At 42.2% G+C, this 23,959-nt stretch overlaps 1 protein-coding gene across 2 annotated transcripts in view; it reads right to left on the bottom strand.

The window, feature by feature from the left end:
* TAF2 (TATA-box binding protein associated factor 2) overlaps window positions 1–19,881 on the bottom strand; it is a 117,673-nt gene extending 97,792 nt beyond the window's left edge. For both annotated transcript variants that reach the window (XM_075063202.1, XM_075063203.1), the window contains exons 1-3: window positions 19,618–19,881; window positions 18,198–18,251; window positions 16,928–17,088 (exon numbers count right to left, since the gene is read on the bottom strand). In XM_075063202.1, coding sequence (XP_074919303.1) covers window positions 16,928–17,088; window positions 18,198–18,251; window positions 19,618–19,671 — 269 coding nt within the window. In that variant the 5' untranslated portion in view covers window positions 19,672–19,881. The remainder of the gene's footprint in view (window positions 1–16,927; window positions 17,089–18,197; window positions 18,252–19,617) is intronic.
* Window positions 19,882–23,959: the final 4,078 nt, after the last annotated feature.

The raw sequence follows: 23,959 nt of genomic DNA on the forward strand, positions 1-23,959 counted from the left end.
CCCAAAACTTCCCTCCCTTGAGATTTGAAAAATTTTGTTTCCTGATTGGTCCTCTGGTCAGGTGTTTGGTTCCCTTTGTTAACCCTTTACAGGTAAAAGAAACATTAACCCTTAGCTATCTGTTTATGACAGGCAATCGGCCAGGTTTACTGCCCTTAAGGCACAGTACTAGTGTCGCAGTTCCATGGTTACAAGTACATTAACACGAGTGCCCAGCAGCAAGGAACAGTTCAGTCAGTAGCAGGAATTTCTGTTGTCCCCTTGGCTACACAAAGGGTTAAGGCAAAGAACCCCAAAATTTATAGATTAAGAAAAACAATTTACATATCACCTCATGTGTTTCATGACATCTGCTTGTTACCTCCCTTTGTATCATGCTTGGGTGTCTTGGACAAAGCATCCTCTTATTTAGTATTAGGTGAGGATCTTCCTGAGGTAATATTTTGGAATGCGTTCTCACACATACCCAATATCTGTTGCGTCTTAGGAATGCCTGTGTTTTAGCAATGCTAGCAATACTTTTGCCAAGGTCATATATTGGGCAATGAACTTGTAAACATCCTTAATACATGGCCTAACTTTGATTCACAGCCTCTGGTTCAGACCTCAGATCTTACACCAGGCCCAGTGCTCCAGGCTCTCTCTCGCTCCTACAGTGGGTGCAAAAGTGGCTGAAAGAACCTAATCAAAGAGTAGTTATCAACGGTTCACTGCAAAACTGAGAGGACTTTTCTAGTGGGGAACCAACAATGTTTTCATTAATGACTTCGATAATAGACTGGAGAGTATGCGTATAAAATATGTGGATGACAATAAGTAGGAAGGGGTTGATGGACAATTGGTCTGAAATCAACAAGATGAAATTCAATAAAGACAAGTGCAAAGCACTTCACATAGGATGGAAGGAAAAATCAAAAGCGCAACTACGAAATGTAAAATAACTGGTAAGATGGTAGTACTGCTGAAAGGGATCTAGAGGTTATAGTGGATCACAAATTGAATATGAGTCAACGATTGTGATGCAATTGCAAAAAAGGCTAACAGTGTTTTAATTTAATTTTAATTTAATTTTTTTTTTTAAATAAATTGAGATATACCTATCTCATAGAACTGGAAAGGACTCTGAAGGGTCATCGAGTCCAGCCCCTTACCTTCACTAGCAGGACTAAGTACTGATTTTGCCCCAGATCCTTAAGTGGCCCCCTCAAGGATTGAACTCACAACTCTGGGTTTAGCAGGCCAAACTACTGAGCTATCCCTCTGCCAGCATTTCTCAAACTGGGGTCACTGCTTGTGTAGGGAAAGCTCCTGGCAGGCCAGGACGGTTTGTTTACCTGCTGTGTCTGCAGGTCCGGCCAACTGCGGCTCCGATTGGCCGTGGTTCGCCGCTGCAGGCCAATGGGAGCTGCTGGAAGCGGTGGCCAGTAAGTCCCTCAGCCCGCGCTGCTTCCTGCAGCTCCCCTTGGCCTGGAGCAGCGAACCGCAGCCAGTGGGAGCCGCGATCAACCAGACTTGTGGATGGGGCAGGTAAACAAACCGGCCCGGCCCGCCAGGGGCTTTCCCTACACAAGCAGCAATCCCAATTTGAGAAACACTGGACTAACAACATTCTTGGGTGTATTAACTTGAGTGTCATATGTAAAACACAGCAGATAACTGCCCCTGTCATAAACATACAGTTAAGGGTTAATTCCTCTTTCATCTGTAAAGGGTTAAGAAGCTCACATAACCTAGCTGACACCTGACCAGAAGGACCAATAAGGGGACAAGATACTTTAAAAATCTGGAAGAGGGGAAAAGCCTTTTGGCTGTGCTGTGTGTGTGCTTTTGCCAGAGACAGAGAAAGAAGGAGCCATCCCATTCCCATAGAGTACTGAGTATTTAGAGAAGGAATGTATTAGATTACTTTTATTTTCTTGTTTGTGAGTTCTTTTGCAAATAAGAGGGAAGATAAATTTGGGTTCTTTGTGTAACTTTAAAATTTTGCCCAGAGGGAAACCATCTATGTTTTAAATCTGATTGTCTGTGAGATTATCTTTCATTCTAATCTTACAGAGGTACTCCTTTCACCTTTTTTCTTTAATTTTACAATTCTTCTTTTAAGAACCTGATTGATTTTTCATTGTTTTAAGATCCAAGGGTTTGGATCTTTGTTCACCGAGACTAAGTGGTGAGAGAATTATTCTCAAGCCTGCCAAGGAAAGGGGGGGTTAGGGACTTGGGAAATATTTGGGGAAAGGCAGAGTTCCAAGTGGCTCTCCCTAAATATTTGATTAACGCTTGGTGGTGGCAGCGTACTGGTAAAAATAAGCTGGTAAAAATAAGCTTAGGGTTTTTTTCATGCGGGTCCCACATCTGTACCCTAAAGTTCAGAGTAGGGAGGGAATCTTGACAGCCCCTCTCTTATTAGCACTAGTGAGGCCTCAGCTAGAATACTGTGGCCAATTCTGAGTGCCACACTTTAAGGAAAGATGTGGATAAAATATCGAAAGTCCATAGAAGAGCAACAAAAATGATAAAAGGTTTAGAAAATGTGACCTATCAGGAAAGGTTAAAAAAAATCGGCATGGTTAGCCTTGAGAAAGGAGCCTGAGGGAGGAAACCTGATAACAATTTTCAAGTATGTTAAGGACTGTTATGATCAGGACAACAATCAACTGTTTTCCATGTTCACTGAAGACAGGACAAGATGTATAGGCTTAACCTGCAGCAATGGAGATTTAGATTAGCTAATAAGAAAATCTTTAAAGGTAATCACTCTCTGGAATAGACTTCCAAGGGAGGTCATGGAATCCCCATCATTGGGGACATTTAAGAACAGGTTAGACAAAACAATAAGGGATGGTCTATTTGGTTCTGCCTCAGAACAGGGGGCTAGACTTGATGACTTCTCAAGGTCCCTTTCTGGGAATGAAATAGGTTTTTAATTTGGTACACCTCTACTCCAATATAACGCTGTCCTCAGGAGCCAAAAAATCTTACCGCATTGTCGGTGAAACCACGTTATATAAAACTTGCTTTGATCCGCCGGAGTACGCAGCGCTCCTCCCCTCCCCGGAGCACTGCTTTACCACATTATATCCGAATGCATGTTATATCGGGTCACATTATATCGGGGTAGAGGTGTAGTCCTTTTCTCTGCTTTGGTTGCTGGATACAAATTGTTATACTTTCTATGCTTTTCACATCACATACCAGGGGTCCCCAACGCGGCGTCCGCGGGGGGCATCCAAATGTGCCCGTGACCTGGCCGGCGGTGACATATCCACTGAAATGCCGCCGAATTTTCGCGGCGTTTCAGTGGCGACGCCTCTCGATGACATCACTTGTTGGTGGCAAGTGACGTCATCGAGAGGCGTCGCCGCCGAAATGCCGCAGAAATTCGGCGGCACTTCGGCGGGTGCTCCACCGCCGCCACGGTCCTTCGTCTGGAAGGCACCAGATGAAAAGGTTGGGGACCACTGCCACATACTGTATTGAATGTTGGAGCTCTGGCTTTAACTCACAAAAGCACAGAAAACCATAGTTAAGAATCAGTTCTCCAGTAGTACCTAGCTATAACTATCCCATCATTAACACTATCCCATCTGCATCCTGTTGCCCATAAATACTGGAATTTTTATGGTCAAGTTTGAGAGTTTTCTTGATTGTGGTTTTACATACCTTTAAAAAATATTTTAAAAGAATGCTAAACTCTGAAGATCAAGAAAACTTTGCCAGTGTAAATCTTCTACAGATTTTTTTTTTTTTTTTAAATCTTGCTTGTTGAAGATTGGGTGTGCAACATCACACCACAAAGTATATTTTAAATTATTCATCACCTTTCATCTCAAAAGTATCTAAAGCATTTAAAAGCTCACTGCCAATGAAATCCAGTCATTGTGGGGATGGAGGGCTGCAGCTAGGCAGAAAGTCAGTTCATAATGTGTTGCACAGCATTGGGCAGATGAATAGTTTTGACTATAGATATCAAAGCAAACTCCCACTCTAGTAAGAGGGCCGTGAAATTTAAAGTCCACCCAAAATAGACTTGACCTCATTTAAAATCATTACTTTCTTTTCAGCTGAACCCAATCCCTATCCACCACTCAGAGTAAACTACAAACTGTATTAAACTCAATTTACTGTATCTTACTTGGAAGGAAGAAGGGCTAAGGATCATCCAGGTGTCAAACTTGATGCTTACTCAGCCTTCCCCCCGTGCCTTGGCTAAAAAAATAAACTAAGGTATACTGAGAACAGTATCAGCAGTAGGACTGAGAACATTAGGAACAGTAAACTAGACTAGTTTGCTTGAAATCTTCTCATCATACAACATTAGAAGAAAATGCGAGCATCTGATTACAGAAACTCCAAAATCCCATGTGTTAACATGATCAATTTTCCTGTATTGTAGTTGAAGTGCTTTTAAAAGGTAGGATTCCCGCAAAGAATCGGTCACATGAATGGTACCAGTGAGTTCAATTGGACTATTCACATGTATAAAGTTACTCAAATGCTTAAGTCTTTGCAGGACTTGGGGTGAGAATTAAAAAAGCAAATACAGTATGAAAATAATTCCTTAATTCACTCATGGCTTAATTTAGTAATTTGGCAAGTTACTATCAAAAGAAAATAAAAATTAACAAGTCAACTTTAATATTAGCTTTACAATTGGCTTTTTTTTGTTTTAACTCATTTTAATGTAAATCTGGGAATGTGAACGTTTTCTGTCTCTAATTATTGGCAGGGGATTCCTTTCCAGTACGTCAAAGAATTTGTTCAGTTCTGAGGAATCGTGGTGAGATTGTGGTTACATTTTAAATTCCAGTGGATTCACAGACAGGAAAAGGTTATTATTATGTAACGAGAAAGGAAGACTATTAAGATCAATAAAGCCTAACATTTTAATAAAAATCAGTCTTTATTTTGTTCCTTTTATTGCGGAGATATATAGTGGCCCAAATCAAATGGGTGATTCATTATAAAAGGAATTTATTGGAGGATTAATACCATACAGCAATCTTTTCATGGCTTGAATTGCCCTCTATAAACCAGGTATGGCTGTTTAAAAATAAACCCCCACAGTTACAGACAAAAATTATAGGTCAAGAAATAATGATAAATCGTTCTAATTTACCAAGTGTGGACTGATTGACAGAGAATAATATACATTCACTTTCCAGCTCCACCGAATGACAGAGTTAGGAACCATACCTCCCATTTTAACCTTCTGTAACAAACTACTCAGTTTAACATTGTTTTAAATATGCTTCTAGGATATGAATAAACACTATACATGAACATGAATGCTGAAAACATGGCTTCATTTTTCCATGACCCTACACTTACAAGTACTTAAACAGCAACATCAAGTATACAAACTATTAAGGAAACAGTATTTCTTTGCCATTTTACTGAAAACAATAAAGAATTAGACAATTATGGTAATCCATGAGTACATCATAGCAGGTTGCAGATGTAGCAGAATAAAGCCTTGTACAAAAAAGCAGTACACCTCTACCTTGATATAACGCTGTCCTTGGGAGCCAAAAAATCTTACCGCGTTATAGGTGAAACCATGTTATATTGAACTTGCTTTGATCCACTGGAGTGCGCATCCCCGCCCCCACCTGGAACACAGCTTTACTGCGTTATATCCAAATTCATGTTACATCGGGTGGCGTTATATTGAGGTAGCAGTGTATTTACTCAACTGCTTTAAAACTGAAGTCCTCCAAAGTTTAACCCACCAGCAACAAAATATAAAGAAGCCATTAAAACATTACCTTCCATATTAAAGATAGAAACAGAGTCCACTAAATGCCAGTTGTTTTTTCTACATACTTTATACAATGTAGTTCTATTTCTAAACCTATATTTACCAAAACAAAAGCATTATCAGAAAATTGGTAGTCTTGTAAAGTAAAACCTAGTATAACTGTATTAAATAGTGGTGTCTTCAGTCTGATACACATGACATATGATGGGAGATGAAAAGTTATATAATTGTTTATTTTAAACAAGCAATCCAAGCTGCGAGGAAACATCTTGATTCTAAATGGCATTAGTATGAGAAGTTACAGCAGGAAGTAGTACAAGTGTTGAATATCATTATAACCACAACAGTAAAAAATAGAAACTCTGATGTCTGTTCAGTGGCCTGTTCAAAATAATTTTATGGTCTAAGTCCAGTTCCTAGAATACAGAAGGAAAAGTCACAAGACAAGTTCAGAGCAACTGCATCTGCATTTCCCCACAGTGGTTCAGCAAGGGTACCCACTCTTGGCTTTCAGCTCCCTAGCTGGTGCCTTTCTTGGGGGGAGAGACACATCTCTCTCTGTTCTAACCAGAGTATTTCCAGGCTTGTCAGTTACCTTGCCTTCACTGTGTAACTTCCAGCCAGAGGCGAAAGTAAGCCGGTACGGTGTACCGGCAAGAGCCAGTACGCCGTGCCGGACCACACCAACTTCCGCAACAGGAATTTAAAGGGCTCTGGGCTCCCTGCCACAGCGGGCAGCCCAGAACCCTTTAAATCCTCCGCCCGTGGCTCCGGCAGCCGGGCTGGGGCCGGATTTAAAGGGCTCTGGGGTGCTGCGGCTGCGGGCAGCCCAGAACCCTTTAAACCCCCCACCTGCGGCTCCAGCAGCTGGAGCTGTGGTGGAGATTTAAAGGGTGTGGAGCTCCGCGGCAGCTGGAGGCTCAGGCTCTTTAAATTTCTCCTGAGCTCTGGGGGCTCCCAGCCACCTCTGCAGCTGAGAGCCCTTGGCTGATTTAAAGGCCATGGGGCCACAGCTGGAGCCCCAGGGCCTTTAAATCTTGAGAGGCACCACCTCTTCTGGTTGAGGCCACAGCTCTTCCAGTTGAGGCCATGCCCCCTCAGGACTCCAGCAGTACCGGTAAGTCCTGTAAATTACTTTCACCCCTGCTTTCAGCACAGATAGGTTGCCCTAGAGCACCTGCTTGCTTTTTCTTTCAATACAGAGAACAGTATATATTGTTTCATAATACTATTATTGGTATTCCCTTTAATCCCTTTATTAACATATCTGAACACACTACTGCTCTGCTTGTAGCAAGGAGGCATGGCCTCCCTCAAATGCAGACAAGGAGGGGACACCGCAAGCTGCCTGGTGGGTGGAACCAGGAGGGCCATGCCCCACAAGCCAGAAGCAGAGGGGCAGGACAGGAAGAGGAAGCATAAAAGGCCAGCCCAGCAGCTCAACTGAGAGGGAGCTGTGGAAGGAAACAGATGCTGTTTCCCCATTGATGGAGTGGGATGCCAAAGAGAACCGCTGCTGCCCTGATCACCAGCCTGAGCTTCCAGAGAGCCCTGCCACTCCCGACGCTGAGAAGCTGCTACTGCTACCATTGGCAGAGTATCCTGGGGAGACTGAGAACGACCGAGGGGGAGAGTAGGAAGCAGCCCGGGGATCTAGACTACTGTCTGGCTGTGGTGATGCTGGAAACACGGTCAGTGTGTTGTTGGTGGATTTCCTGCTGATCCAGTAGCAGACCACTCTGCCACTGTTAGGGCCCTGGGCTGTGATGCAGTGGGGTTGGGCGGCCCCCTGCCACCCCACCCCTGGGGTAGCAGTCTAAGTTCGCTGTAAGCTGTGTGGCTGTACAGCAGCCTATTTAGCACCACACAGGTGCTCAGGGAACCCACCCACTGTGACCTGCCATGCTGGGGTAGGGGCGCCTCTCCCCCAGCCCCAACCTAGCCCAACGCGACTTCCTCTCTAGCCGGGGGGTGCTCAACCGCCCCCATTTCCCTGAGGTCTCCACTCCCACCCCACTTCCGCTCGACCTTTTCCTTCCTCTTCCCCCGAGTGTGCCCCATCCCTGCTCCTCTCTCTCAGAATTTCCGTTCCTACACGCTGCAAAACAGCTGTTCGCGGGAGGCACTGGGAGGGAGGAGGAGGAGTTGGTCAGTGGGGCCACTGACAGGTGAGAGGTGTTGGGGGACAGGGGGAGCCTGACTGCCAGTGGGTGAGGCTGAGCAGCACCCACTAATTTTTCTCTGTGGGTGTTCCAGCCCTGGGGCCTATGAGAACGCCCCGCCCCAGCCCTGCTGGGGGAGGGACAGCCCAAACCCAGCCCTGGCCCAGACTTGCCGGGATGCCTCTCCCCTCCCCGGCCCCAACTTAACCCCGACCTAGACCTGCTATGGCCAGGGAAGGGGCACCTATCCCGTAGCCCCAGCCCAGGTGCTGCTGCCATGATGGGGAGAGGCGCCTCTCTCCCCTAGCCCAGGTGCTGCTGTGGGGAGAGAGAGTTGGGGGGGGTCCTCTCTCCCGACTGTAGCCCTAGAGTACCCTCCTGCACTCCAAGCCTCTCATCCCTGGCCCCACCCCAGAGCCCACACCCCCAGCAGGAGCCCTCACACCCCTCCACCCCAACTTTCTGCCTGAGCCCCCTCCCACATGCCAAATCCCTCCTCCTCACCACATGAATTTTTGTTCTGTGCACCAGTATGAAGGTGATATGTCACACAGCACCTTCATATTGGTGCACAGAACAAAATTCATTCTGTACATGTGCAGGGAAAAATTAGAGGGAACACTGGTGGCAGTACTGCCCCTTCTTAAGCCAGGAGGCCTTCAAACCTCGGGCATCCCTACCGGAGCCTCATAGACTGTGCTTGGTGCTCATCCCTGCTGTACCCCCATAGACTCTGCTTGATGCTCCATTCTGCAGGAGCCTCTAGACTGGGCAGATAAACTGCTACTGCTCTGCCTGGTTGCAGGCCAGAGAGCCCAGACTGTTTATGGCCATGCCCTGCTTGAAAGCCAGGACCCATTAAGAACCGCTAATTCCCTCCTTGTTTTTAATTCCTTTGGGAGAATACTCTAGCATACCAAACTGTGAGGAGGCATGGTCTCCCTCAAATACGGATGCGGAGGAATGACCATGCCAGCCTACACTGCTGCTGTGGCTAGTAACATCTACACCAAGTTATTTATAATGACTTCAAGTCTTTTCCTAAGAGGATCCTGAAAGTTCAGAGCTAATAAGTATACATTAAACACATTTTTGCCAATGTAAATAACAGCCAGAATTTCCAAAGATAGACACCTAAATAAGTGGCCTGATTATCAGAGGTACTGATCATCCTCAACTTCCAGTGAAGTCAATGAAAATTGCAGCAACTCAGCACCTCTGAAAACCAGAAGACTCTCGTTTAAGTGTCTAATTTTAGAGGCACTCATATTTGGAAGTATTGGCTGATGTTTATTTAAATTATATTTTATTTGCTTACAACTTGACTGTCCAGTATGTTTACATACAACCAGAATAGCTTAAAGGCCTCCATAGATTTTCTAACTAAAACATAGTGCCATCAGTAAGATTACTGCTCACTTCCTTCTCATAAATCATTAATATATAAAACAAGAAACTGAAAATTGTACACATAAGCTCAATGAGAAAACCTATTAGTCAGAGGCCAAAAGAGGGGGAAATTCAACTTTTCTCCTCCCAGTTTTGCTCTTTGGAAAGTGAAGAGCACCAGCTGTTTTCTGTTTTTACCTATCGACTGGGTTTTACATTTGGCTAGCCTCCCTCCTAGACCATGTCCATTTTACTCTGCTGCTGCCAGGCCATATAGCCCAGGAAATATTTTTGTGCTATACTGATCAAAAGATTAAGAAAAAACAATCAGAGTAAGCCCTTTAAGCAGTTTTTATCCATAACAAGATTTTGCTCTGTATTTCGTGATTATTTTCCTAAAGAGTCTTATTGAGGACTTTATCAAAAACTTTTTGGAAATCCACAATAACCATATTCATTAGATGACCTTCATCAACCATTAACATTTTCAAATATATTTTAATAGGTCAAAGAGGTACAAATCTTCTTCCCTTTAAGAAGCTATGGGGATTTGATACCATTATTCTATCGTTAGACTCAGTTTCCTAGATCCAGAAGTGAGACACTCACTGGCCAGTATTTCTCAGAATAATTTTCAGGTTTTGTTGTTGTTTTATAAATAGAGGCATCAGTTTAGCAACTTTCCAACCCTCTAAACATCACTGGTCCTGGTGATTTAGAGTGCTTGAGTTTTATGGTGTTCCATAACTTCCTCCTTAAAGACTTCACTCTAATTTCCTGTGAAAATTGCTTTAGGAACAGGACTGATTCAAACAATTTATTTTACTTTTCTGCTACTTCACCATAGTCTTTAAATGCACCTCCAAGCACTGGCAACTTCACTTACAAATGCAGTCTTCTAATGCCCTTAATTATTATGATACTGTTACAGCCAACAGGATCTCTTTGGAAACAAGATGGTTTATCTCAAAAATGTTTCTGCCACTGAAAGCAATTTAACAAATTAATAAACATTTTGTTAACTGAGACATTATTACCACATGGACTTTTTTGTCCTGAAGTCTAGAAATATTCTCCCTTCCTTCCATTCCCCCATATCTGACTACTCATTGATTCTGTCCTAAGGAAAGCAGGTTATTCGCAAAAGGTAAAATTTAATTTGTTAACTTTTATAAAATACTATCACTAAACTGTTACGAAGTATTTCAAGTTGTTTTTTTAAACTGTATCATCCCTTATAAACAGGAACTATCATTTACCAACCAATCTGTATCATTTACAGTTTTGGAGAGTTGTTTTTTGTTTTCTAAAATACAAGCATTTTTCTCAATAGCAATTACCCCTGAAAATGTGCTCCACATATACTTACTACTCTCTTAGCCTGGCTGCGTATCATCCCATGATTTATGAGAAACAAAGCTCTTTACAAATGTGTATGATAGTGTCATCAGCTTACTGACAGCTAGCTGAGCTGTGCCATGATGTCTTCTGGCTGCAAATATTTATGAAGGTAATAATTTCTAATTAACCTATATAAATTGGCAAACTGCATTCAACCTTTTTGCTAATTTAAGCAATTTAAGTAAGCTTCATTTAAGCAACTTCAGACACTGCAGGCTTAAGAAAAGTCATTTACTTTTCGGAAAGTTAAAGGAAATTACAAAATGCTTTGGAAAATCAACATGAGTTTCACATTCTGTAATCATCTTCCTCTCCCTGCTTGAAACTCACACATCATTGCTCTCCTCACTAATGTTTATGTACATACTCATGCTAACATGTCTGAAAGATATTTCAAGACACCCATGTCAGCACCCATTTCACAAATAAAAGCAAACAAGCCTCATAGTAGTGGCAGTTCATAAAATATCCACTAGACAGATCCCTTGGCTAAGCAGTAAGGGCAAGGAAAGGAAGCATGTGAAAGAGGGCATAGCAGGGCACAGCAGAATTGCTAAATCACTGGGGTACTGGCAAAGGCACAATGCTTTGAAATTTTACATTTAAAACATTGGCTTCAGTGTGTTAAGTGGGAATTTACATGAAATTATATCTTTTATATATTTAATATAAACTATAAAAATATGTTCTTTTCCAAGGGAAGACTTCAAACCAACTGGGAGATACAATATTCCCCTCTAATTCTGTCGTCTGTTTTACCTCACCACTATAAAAGTCTAAGGATTGGTACCATGATGATCCTTCCAGTTGAGAAAGGTCAAATGTAGCTGTCTGGTGGGCTTCCTCACTGGCTCATAAATACAGAGATGTCAGTGCAGAACAACATATGACCCTGTCCCCAGAACCTGGTGCTTCAGACTTCCTATCTTTATTGGGTAGGTCATACAAAGACTTCATCATGATTTTAGGAAAAAGTAGAGAGAGGCCATACATGGGGATATCAAAGTTAAGATAGTATCACCACTTCTTAAATCTACTATTATTAAGATTTTATCCTCCAGAATATTTTCTAAGAACAGTTATGATTGTGTCTCACAATTACATTTTTGGGATACTGGATGCCTCAGGACAGGGCTTACAAAATAAAACAACTTACTAGCCAGAGTCTTGAAAAAAATTTACTTGTTTACTCACCCGCCCTGGTTAGGAATAATTCCTTCTCAGCTGGAGAAACAATGCCATCAACTACTGCAGAAGTTAAGCTTTAATTATAAAGAAAACTAAATTTCTAACTCTTATGGTTGTAAAGATAAACTTCACAAGATGAACCAAATGTGAAGAAATGGAGTGCATTCTAACTATGCAGAAAGACAGCTCATCATACCACCGCTGCTGCTTATATTTTTCCCAAGCCAGAGCTGAATGAAAACTGAACAGAATACTGTCAGTTTTCACAGGTGCTATTCAAAATCCTGTGGACAGCCGTGAAAGCGTAAAGAACTATCTCAGGCCATGGCTACACTGGAGAGTTGCAGCGCTGGTGGTGGGTTTACAGCGCTGCAACTTAGTAACTGTCCATACCTGCAAGGCACATCCAGCGCTGCAACTCCCTAGCTGCAGCACTGGCTGTACACCTGGTCTGCTTGGGGTATAATGATTGCAGCACAGGTGAGGCAGTGCTGCTCATCAAGTGTGGCCACCAAAAGCGCTGTAATTGGCCTCCAGGATATTAGGAGGTATCCCAGAATGCCTGTTCACAACAAACCGGAAGAGTGGCTGAACTCCGGGCACCCCAGAGCTGCTTATCTAAAAAACAAACACAGCTCCTGTTTGCTCGAGTGAGCGGAGGCAGACAAGGGAATTGCTTTGGAATGTTCACAGCTGTTTGCTTGAGGAGAGAAGCCACACGGGGGGGAGTCCGTGTTGAACAGCTGCTTATGTGGTCTGAAGGCTATTTAGGAGTGCATAATTTGCATTTAGTGAATAAGAGAGGGGTGGGGGAAGGGGTCGAAACATTTAAAATGATTGAAAGTAGGTGCTGTGTATCTTCCAGTCCTTAGAACTTGCAAGGCAGGGAGCTGACAACAGTGTCAACTCCAAAAATCCACTCTCTCTGTCTCCCCCACGCTCCCTGTCACACCCCACCCCTCTGTTTTGAAAAGCACGTTGCAGCCACTTGAACGCTGGGATAGCTGCCCACAATGCACCACTCCCAACAGCGCTGCAAATGTGGCCACACTGGAGCGCTGGTAGCTGTCAGCGTGGCCACACTGCAGCGCTGTCCCTACACAGCTGTATGAACACAGCTGTAACTCCCAGCGCTGTACAGCTGTAAGTGTAGCCATATCCTTAGTTCCTTGTCACTGCTTGGGAAAGCTATGAGCAGCAACATCAGGAGCAAATACTGAAGCGGTTCACTGGAAAGGAGGACCCAAAAATTTGAGTTTTGGAAGGGTGTGTGTGAAGAAAGAGAGTAGTGGACACACCCCACTTTCACAGAAGCCAAGAGCCTGGCCAAAGGAAAAAGGAGCAAAGACCCTCTTCCTTCGTAACACCAAAGCAGTAAGAGGGGGTGGGTCACTCCCACTATCTATACTAGCAAACTTCATTCACTTAATACACCACTAGTAAAAGTTCTACGACTGGCAGCAATGATGCATTCTACAGGGTAGAAGACACTTCAGCACTTTCACCATGTGTGGTCTAATCCTAGTTTAAAAGGATGCATTATGACAGAAAAGTTTGCTTGTGTAGACAAGGACCCAGTGTCTATTTTTTTTGGTCATCCATACACAAAAAATAATTCCACATACTGCATCTACTGAAGTACAGAGCTTTGCCAAGCATCAGCACTATGAAATTAACATGATTCTTGTTAGTTTTACAGTGCTCACAAGATACTGAACAGTAGTGAGTCAATGTTAGAGCCAGGACTAGATTCAGATCTCTTGACATCCACTCTGGCGCCCTATCCACCGGACCGCATCTGGCAGAGTGGATTTTTCAAGTTTTTGCACAGATGGTTAGCAATGAGATACAGAGCCTATAGCTTCAAGAATACAAGTTCAAATACAGCCCAGCCTGGTAAAATGCTTCTGGAGGTCTTAGTCCAGATGCTAGTATATAGGTGATGATATAATAACCACAACCGGTGTAATTCCCAATAGTCGCAGCAGAGAGGCCAAGAACAGAATGGGCATGAAAAACAGAACTAGCCTAGCACTCTCCAAAGATGCTGCCCGTAGGCTGCTGCCTATGCTGTGGATTAATAGAAGACAGTGTCCAGGGACATCAGTCGTACACTTAAAAAAATCCCACAGTAAATTCACATTCAACATTAAAAACAAAAGGAAAACATTTGTACATGTTTTATGCCATCAGTGAAAAGACTTGACAGTAAAGAGCAGTTCTGGATTAGACAACAGGAGCTGATCTACCATAGGCTGAAGTGTTCCTCCTGATTTCATACTCCATATAAATTAGATCCCCAGCTGAACAGCTAGGTTGAACATGAAGTTAATAAAGGACAATTTCAAAGTTAGGGAACAGCACTTGTGCCTCAGGAACTGAGGCAAGGGAGAGGAAGTGCACTACTCTTTCTCTAACAGCTAGTTTCTAATCCATGTCAGGAGAAGTTCGAAGTTAAGTTTTATAGTTTTGGGTTTTGAGGTAACCTAGATGCTATTATAATTCATCATGGAAATCTAATAGTTAAGAAATGCAGGTTTCTAATGTATGCACAGGTAATGATCAAGACTAATAAACCTGACAGATTATTAAACTAAGCTTCATAGAACATGACTGGTACTTAAAAAAACCATTTAACTGAATCTTCATTTAGGCACGTCTACACTACAAAATTAAATCAACCTCTGATAGATTGACTTACAGCCACCACAGTAATTATTGTGGTTTTTCATGTCCACACTACCTTCCTTCTGTTGGTGGTGGTGTGCATCCTCACCAGCAGTGCCTCTACCAAGGTAAGGGGACAGTACTGGGGGCTAAGGGTCCATGTTCTGAGCTCTCCACAGAGCTCTCTGCTGGGAGTTTGGATGCCACCGGGGCTGCTGTCTGATTCCCCACTGATGCCCAATTTCACTGCTCCAATGCAGAGTTGTGAAATCAACAAGAATGACAGCCAAATGGCCAATGTAAGTAGTTCAGTGTCTACACAGACACTATCTTGCCCTAACTACACCAACATAAGCCTTACGCTTCTCGTGGAGGTGGAGTTATTATGTCGGTGTAGTAGGGCACTTACATCAGCTGGGGCAAGGCTTTAGCGTAGACAAGGACACAATTAGGTTGACGTAAGGCAGCTTTTGTCGATCTAAGTCTGTAGTTTAGACCAGGACTTAGCCCCTTAACTATTAGCATTCCACTAAATCAGCTTGTAGTAGAAAGAGAGCCTGAAACATGAGGCCTGAAGAGATCTGGACAAACGTAACGGTCAAGTCTTGCTGATATAAAGCAAAGTTAGCAAAATTCAGATTGTAAGCAGAAGTCAGGCCCTGTTACAAAACATGCCTGCTTGCAAGTTCACAGAATGGGGCAAGAACAGGGCTAGTACTGCAAAAAAACACACACTCCTAAGACGTACTAGGCACACGACACTCATGCAAACACATTCCAGAAGGGTGATATCAGAACACCCTAATACAGGGTTATGGTGTAAACACACTTCCCAAAGATGATACAAGGACACACTGACTGCCTCTTAAAGATAAGGTTAGGATACAAGATGATGAATAAAGATGTTTTGATCAAACCATCATGTACAGCCTGAGTACCACTGATTTATTCTCACATCTATCATAACACAGGCCATAGAACCTCACCTAGAAGGGATTAAATAGGGATAATTAAAGCTTTGTCTACACAGTTTTGCACTGATTTAACTAAACTGGTAGAAGAAGCAATTAAGTTAAATCAGCACAATCCTGGGGTAGATGCAGTTATTCCAGTACGAAGATGCCATACCAATATAATTATGAACAGTCTATGTTATTTTTTTCCTCTGATTATAGTTAAATTGGTGCAAACATTTTGTATAAACCAGTAATTCTCAATCTTCTTGGGCTCAGGACCCATTTGTAAACCTTGATGGCCTGTCACAAGCCAGTAAATAGCTTCAGTACAAAAAACTCACTTACTATATATTTCTTACCCACAATATATAATTTACACATTAATATAATACATAAGTACACATGTATAATATAGTGACGGCATTGGTTCCATGGGATTGGATAGGCTCGGCTCCCCACTCCAGGTGTTGCCATCTCCAGGGTTGCAATGCACTCAGGTTTGGCCTGGTCCAGCCAAATTTGTGAGAGTGGTGCTGTGGCCTGGCCCATGGGGTTACCCATACAAGTTTGGCCCAGTTGGCCCTCTCATTTTGAAACGGGGCACTTGGGTCAAACGTGAGTGGGACTGTGATCCCGTGTACCACGTCACAAGTCTCAAATCAGGAAGTCAAGCCCGGCCAGCCCCGTAGAACCAGTGCCACAAAAGCCACTGCTGTGGGCTGAATGTGGGGAAGGCTGTGCAACCCCTCCCCCATTCCAGGACCCAGCCTTCTTTCCTTCCCCCCAGGGCCTCCCATGTGCCTCTTTGACACATTCTGGGAACCCAATTTTGGGCGGCGACCTACAAGTTGAAAAACTCTGGTGTAGATAAGCCCTAAATCTTAAAATTGTTCCCCAGATATGACATGACATGTCTTTTAGCCTTCTAGTAACATATTCATTAGAAAACAATGAGTGAGAAAGACTAAAACAATCCTGAAGCATTGAAGGTGGCCCTCTGAGTTCATCACATTTACCTAATAAAGTACATTTAAAAAACATTTGATATCATGGCAAAGTAAAACAAAGAAATGTTAATTCAAAAATCAGTAATGAAATTCTCTAGCACAGCACTATAGAAAGAAACAGATTAAAGACTGAGGATTAAATTTTACTTTATAGTCAAACTATTAGAGTAGTGGCCCAAGTTAGAAAAATTCTCTTGAATTTTTCAGGAAATAATTCAGTATACAAAAGGAACTGACAAAGGCAACCATGATTTAGTTAATGGCTAACTCTTTCTTACTAAGATTGATGTTATGATAAGAAAATCATCAGCTGAAATCTGCCAGTGAACAAAAAACAATTTACTATCACAGTAACATAAGGCAGCTCATTTACAGAATTTCAAACAAGTCACTTACTGCTTTGACTCATGGTGACAAACCTCCAGTGTTGGATCATTATAAATAAAAGCTGCTTCCAGATCATTGACTCTTACTCTGTATATCCTGCATTGTTTACTGTTCAGTTTGATTCTATTCAGGTTTGCAACCGTGGGAAATATAGTCAGTTCCACATAACCCTATAAATATGTAAACCAATATCATTTAATTATACAGTCATATTCAAAAACACAATATAAAAATATTGCTTTCTATTCATTCATTCTATTCATATTCTTAAAAGGGGCACGATAGTCAAACAATAGATCCAAATGCCAATTTTTTGTTTAAAAAAAAAAGAAAAAGAAAGAACAATGTTTCATAAAAGTTAAAAATGGGTTCTCTCTCATAACTTTTGAAAGGTGAATATTCTCAGCTGAAAACTAAGGAAGTTGGCAGTACGATTCAGGAGTAGGTGTATTACTGGAGATCATTTAACTTATTTTTAATGGACTAGAATTCAACTTGATGGTGTCCCTTTTAATTCAAATTGAAATGATTGTACCTAACTCATAATAAAACTGGATTCCATAACCTAAAGCCTTGATAATCCTGCAAGGTTATCCGCACAGGCAAATTTGTGAATTCATTCAGAGCTCCATTAACTTCAACAGTGTTTCTCATGGCTGTCAGGGTCTGGCCATTAGTCCACATGGATTCAGGATCAGGGCCTAAATCTCTACTACTCTAACCCTTAAATAAACAGTGGCATTAGCTGAAATTGTGATTGTTTATTTTTAGAGGTATAAAAGCCAATTTTAACCAGGGTCAATAGAAATGATTTGGGAGAGAAGGGAAATTTTTTTACGTAAATCATTTTTTTAATTTTGTTATTTAAATTATAATTTTAAATAAGCCTATGTAAAATGAAATCTGAATTTACCACAAAATATGTTAAGGCATAACCTTATTATCACTTAAAACGTTTTAAGGTAACATTTTTATTTGGCATATACAGTCCAAATAAAATTAAAAAGACTTGAATCTAATTCCAAATAAATTCAGGCACAAATTACTGTCCATCATGTATCTGTATGTCTAAAATTCAGATTAAACCACAGTTCTATTTGCCCTCATTCTCTTGGGCGAAAGAGTCCTGTAACAGGCTCCTGGTCACAACACAGATAGTGTAAAGAAGTTACAGATCATGTGCAGCTTTTGTGCAGTTATATTTCCTCAAAAATACAGAAGAAAATCTTGGTTTTGGACATGACTGTTAATATTTTTGTAAATAATATACTGTACTTACTACAACAGACTTTCTCTGAAAATTTATGTTGTTGATGCAGACTACCTGGTGGGTTGTGCTGGAAAAAAAACAAAAGCATTTAAAATACGGATACAGACAAATAACATCTCAATGTCATTTCTCATGTTTCTTTAACCTAGTAAAAAGAAAATCTTCATTGAACAATCTTTATATCATATGTGTCTCTATATACACAGATATTGTATACATATTATACTCAGTGTGTAAATATGTATATGTAAACATAAGGAAAGAATTCATGACTGTGTGATGTGGTACGAAGGTCTTATCTGCATGAATGGCCACATACAAGCAATGAAATGGGAACTGTGCAGGGCATCCCAAAGGTGTCACTAAAACCATTAAAGTATCACACCATCATATAGGCTGTACACACATATGCTACAAGGAAAAATATAGTTTGAACAGCTTTAAAATATTACACTGGAATTATTTTTGAATCTTTTTGTCTGTTACCCGAAATACGATAGTGCAGGGCTCAGAGGAAGTTATGAAAGCTCTAACAATTACCTAAATAGTTTTTCAATACATGAAATGTCAATTATTAGAGTACAATATCACCAACTTTATAAAAACTGACTGAGTTCTGTCCCTGCCAGGCTGCAAGAGAATAGGACTGGCTATTGCCTGCTATGGACTTCAAAGTGGTGTAATTAATGGGGAAGAAGGGGGGTGGATGGATAGAGGGCATTTCTCTGGCAAGTTGACTCACTCATCATATATATACACATCCTATACATGAAAGAGGAAGCCAGCCAGCTGTCCTTTGGGAAACAGCACTTGCTTCAAGCATTGGAAGGTCCTGAGAAATAAACATTTAAAGCAATGGCATACCTCCACAAACTTTGTGCAAGTAGATCTTTGCACATCTGCAAAGATCATGCAGGAATGAGGCCTGAAATAATTTTTACCACTTTTTCCTTTGGTTCCTACTACAGAGCACACACAGCTATAGAACAATTATCAGAATTCTATTCTGGGTCCTGCATCATAAGTAGCATTGTTAACTAAGTTCCAGCTGAAAAAACTTTATATATGAGTTGGAAAGCACACAGCTTTAAAGCCTTCTAGATATCAAGCTGAGTCTGAAGAGTAGGTAGATAGAAAAAAATATTTCACATCAAAATTGTGAACATTTGATATGGAATCACTGGAACATGGAAACCCACAATTCATTTTTAAATAGTAAGATTTCAGAGTATAACTGAATGTTCAGCAATAATATTAAAGCATCCTTAAATTACCCCTGTACAGCTTCATCTGACTTTACTTAAAAACCAACCTTAACGGTCAACTTTTGGTCAGCATACAGCCTACATAATAAAGCTTTCAGATTATACAATAAAGAGAATGAACACTAATCTTAAGCACCTAAAAGAAATATAAAAATTAATACTTATAATTTATAAGGTCTTGGGCTCTCAAATCCCTTGTCTCCTTTCTTCCTATTCATCCTGCACAGCAGCACTGAACTGTTGAGAGTCAAATATGCACCAACATCCTCCTCATTAGTGGTCTTTGGATGTGTGGTTTGATTTTTCCCCTTGTCAAGTTCCCTTTCATTACTGTTCTCTCATCAGTGGATCTAAGACTCCCAAGATTCAGCCAGAGAAGCAGCACAGTTATAAAGTCAACAATATACAGTCTTCTTATATATATATATATATATATATATATATATATATATATATATATATATGTGTGTGTGTGTGTGTATGTGTGTGTGTGTGTATGTGACATACAATTCCCTTCCACAGAAAGTACAAGGAGGGGACAAATCTCCTGCCTCCTTCACAAAATCTGAGCTGCTACATGCGGAGGGGAAATAGGTGTTACGGGCCTGTTGCTCAACAGGTGATGGACTCTGCCGGGGGAGGTCTGGGAACTACTGACGGTGATGACTGGGGTGAGGGGTTCATGCTCCTGCTGGGTCAGCAGGGGCTGCTGCTAATAGGTAAGTGACAGGAGGCCGCTAAGACGTTTGCTATTTTTAGGCGGGAGCCAGGCTGCCGCTCTTGGGGGTGGGGGAGTCGGCTCCTGCCAGGAGGGGATGGGGCAGGTCGGGGGCTGCTCTGCGGCTCCTGCCGGGTGGGGTGCCCTGGGGGCACGGCTCAGCTGCCGCCCTGGGCGAGCAGGAGCTGTTCCTGACTTGGTAGCGCTGGGCTTATGACTCCTACGCTCGTGGAAGCTGCTCCAGTTCCTGGCTGCGGGCTGGGCTGGAGGCCGCTGCCCTCCGGCAGCGTGTCTCGGAGGCGGCTGGGCGCTAACCCGCGCACACAGCAGCTCGGGACCCTCAATGTAACTCCGTCCCAGGGCTCAGCAGGGTGGGCGAGGCGCTGCCCGGGCCCGTCCGGCGTCCACCGGCTCCACGCCGCCAGTAAGCTCTGCAGCAATGATGACCGCCATTTTGTTGGTAACCTTTGACCTTTCGGCAGTTGAAAGGTCAAGTCCGGCTTTAAGATTTTTAAAAAATCCTCTTCTCCACTGCCCCCTGTGCCGCGCGGCTTGGAGGAATCTGAGCGAGACAGAGAAAAAGAGGGTGGCTGGGAATGAAAATTACAGAGATGAGCTTTTCGGCCGGACTGCGCATGCGCATCTCGCCCGTGGCAACGCAAAGCGGCTTGGCGGTGAGCAGATTCGGAAAGGCGCGTGCGCAGTGTTTGTGGCTCGCGCTGCTGGTGGTGGCTTGGTGGGGATGGAGGCAGGGAAACAGGGATGTGCTGTGTAGGGACAGGCTGTGGGACCCCTCGCCCCCTTCCTGCATTCCTCGAGCCCCCACTCGCCCTCCTGCCGCTTTCCCTCCCGGTTCCTTATCCTCCGAGTACTGGGCAGCTTGGCTGTGCCCGTTGGAGAGGGTGGAAATCTGTGTTAGGCGATGCCTCATTTCCACCATCCAACTAAGGTGGGTGACTATATTCAGCAAAAACGTGTTCAGTGGGGAAGAATTATTTTGTGACTCTTTTTACTAAATGTGGGCTTGTTTTGTGGCTTTTTTCGGGGTGAGTTGTGGTTGGTTTTCTGGTTTGTTTTGTTGCAAAAAGTGTTGGCTTTGCGTTGCGGGGAAGACTTAAAAATGAACACTTGAAAAACGAGATATTTGGAAGTAGTGCCGCACTGCCTCGTGGGAGTTGTAGTTTTGCCCTCTCACGTCCTGTTCTCTCTGGGCTGGTTGGCTGGCCTGCATCTTCCATGGTGCGCAGCCCTCCCTCTCCAAGAGAGGGGACTGCAAGATGTAGTATGGCCAGGCGCCTGGCCTATAGCAAATGGGAGAATGAGGCACCAAACTGAAATGTTTTAGATTTTAGCTGAAATATTTGTTCTTGTATTTCTGTTAAATTATTAGTATTCCATTGACGATTTAGATTGTTGCCGTTTTCCGCTGGGGAAGGGGGTAGACTCCATTTGCTTTAACCAGCTCTAATGGTAAGATGTGATAAAATTGCAGTAGTGGCCAACTCGCTGCAGGGAACCTGATGGGAACTAATCCTATAGTGAAACTTGGCACCTAATACATTTTTGGACAAACACTAACCTTAATTCCCAGAGCTGGCTTCAACTGTATAGTTTGTGTAAAATCTCATGATCAATAGTTAGTAAAAGGTATTGTTAACTCGTGTGGCATCTGCAGCTTTTTCCTCTTCATCATGGACATTTAAGTCAAGGCCAGGATGGGGATGGTTGTAAAACAATTTCATTCCCTTCTGATCCTGTCTAATGGCAATGGCTGCTTCTCCCATCCTCTTAATGTCAGACCATCCCAATGCCGTGTTTTATATGAATAACTTAGTGACAGACCCTCCTCCTCTCCTCCTCACTCCCATCTCCACTCAGAAAGGCACTCAGAGCTTGACATTCAGCTAGTGTGAGGAACCTATTTCTAGGACAACTAACGTGTATTTATTCACTTTCAGTCTGTAAATTTGAAACTATCATTTTGTTATGCTCAAAAAGGTCTAAATTAACTCATCTTCCATAGGGAGCTTAGCCTGCACAAATAATCGAGCATCTGCTTCATGCATTTTTCTGTGCTGATCGCATTATATAGAACTATCCCACTACAGTGAGTGGGACAAGTTTTACTTAAGAGAATTAAATTCATGAAACTGCCTGTCATGATAGCATGTACATCAAATAAAGTTGTCAAATTAGGGTGCCTAGTTTGACAACTAAATCCATATCTGAGCATCTAAATTTAAAAATGTTGGCCCTAAGTTTGAGGACATTGTTTTACATTGCTATTCTAAATGTCTGCATGCGTCACAGAGCTAACATGAATATTTGCTAAGCTATTGTTAATGTCATGTAGTATGTATGTAGATCTGACTGATAAATATTGTTTGTAAGAAACAAATTCCTACCACTGTATTTAATGCCCCTGTAATCTCAGGTTATAGGTATATCCATGTGTAGTCATGTCACAAAAATTGCTTGATAGCCTCTGGCTGTGTTATATGGATAAACTATAGCATATATTGTATTAAAGTATGTTAGCAACAGCTCATGTAAGTATTATATTGTGCAATCTTCAGTTACAACTCCTTTATTTACAAGTGCTAATCTTTTAAAATGTTCACTGTTCCTTACAGTTCATAAAATGTACAAATGTCACTTGGGTAACTGTCTTTCTTTATACTTGCTCCACCTTAAAATACATGGAAGCACTTAATTTTTACAGCCAACCTACTAATAGAATTCTACTGTATACATTTGAGTAATTTTTAAACTAAGCCTATACTATAGCAAAAAAGAGTGGATCAAGTGATCACAGCAGAATGAGATACAAATACAATAGACAAGGAAGCAAATAGCTATTGCATGTGTATTTTTGCTATAGTATACTGCCCTCATAACTGAGTGGGTGTGGGGATCTTAATCTAAGAAGTACTTTCACTTAGGAGGATAACTCAAGGAGGGAGACTGTAATAGCAATCACTGGAAGTGTCCAAGGAAAGAAGACAAACTGATGAGTAGTCAATGGAAAGCTGATTTTTCCTGCAGTCATAGCAATAGTTAACTTTTGAGAGTGGTGGATTAATCACCAAAATCTAGTTTACATATTTGCTTCAAATAAAACCCCACAAGTGAATAATGACTGTTGTATATGAGGGCTGAGACAGACTAGGTAAGTTGCTATAGGAAGCTGTATGAATAGCTACGTGTATAATATACAGGTCACTCTCATCTCTAAATTTGAGAAAAGGAAGTAAATGTATTGTGGATTTCATTCAAGCCCGTGCTGCATGGCCCCAGTCCTCATCTACTCATGTAATAGTACATACAATCCTTGAGGTGCAGTAGTGAGCAGTGTAGTGTGTGGTTTGTTTGTGAATACATGAAATTCTCTCTATGATTTTAAGTATTATGCTACTGAACAAAGCTGCTGTGCTTTTAATGAACTCCTTTTGTAATTTAGCACATCACCCCTATTTTTTCCTAGAAGTGCCACTAAAAGTTTCTTCACACTTATGTTCCCAGTAAGCTCTTTGTCACATTTCCATGAGTTTAGGATGAAAGCTGTTGCATCTAAGGGTACGTCTACACTACGGGATTATTCCGATTTTACATAAACCGGTTTTATAAAACAGATTGTATAAAGTCGAGTGCACGCAGCCACACTAAGCACATTAATTCGGCTGTGTGCTTCCATGGTCCGAGGCTAGCATTGATTTCCGGAGCGTTGCACTGTGGGTAGCTATTCCATAGCTATCCCATAGTTCCCACAGTCTCCCCTGCCCCTTAGA

The sequence above is a fragment of the Chelonoidis abingdonii genome, chromosome 2 (assembly GCF_003597395.2).
Source record: "Chelonoidis abingdonii isolate Lonesome George chromosome 2, CheloAbing_2.0, whole genome shotgun sequence".
Taxonomy (NCBI): domain Eukaryota; kingdom Metazoa; phylum Chordata; order Testudines; family Testudinidae; genus Chelonoidis; species Chelonoidis abingdonii.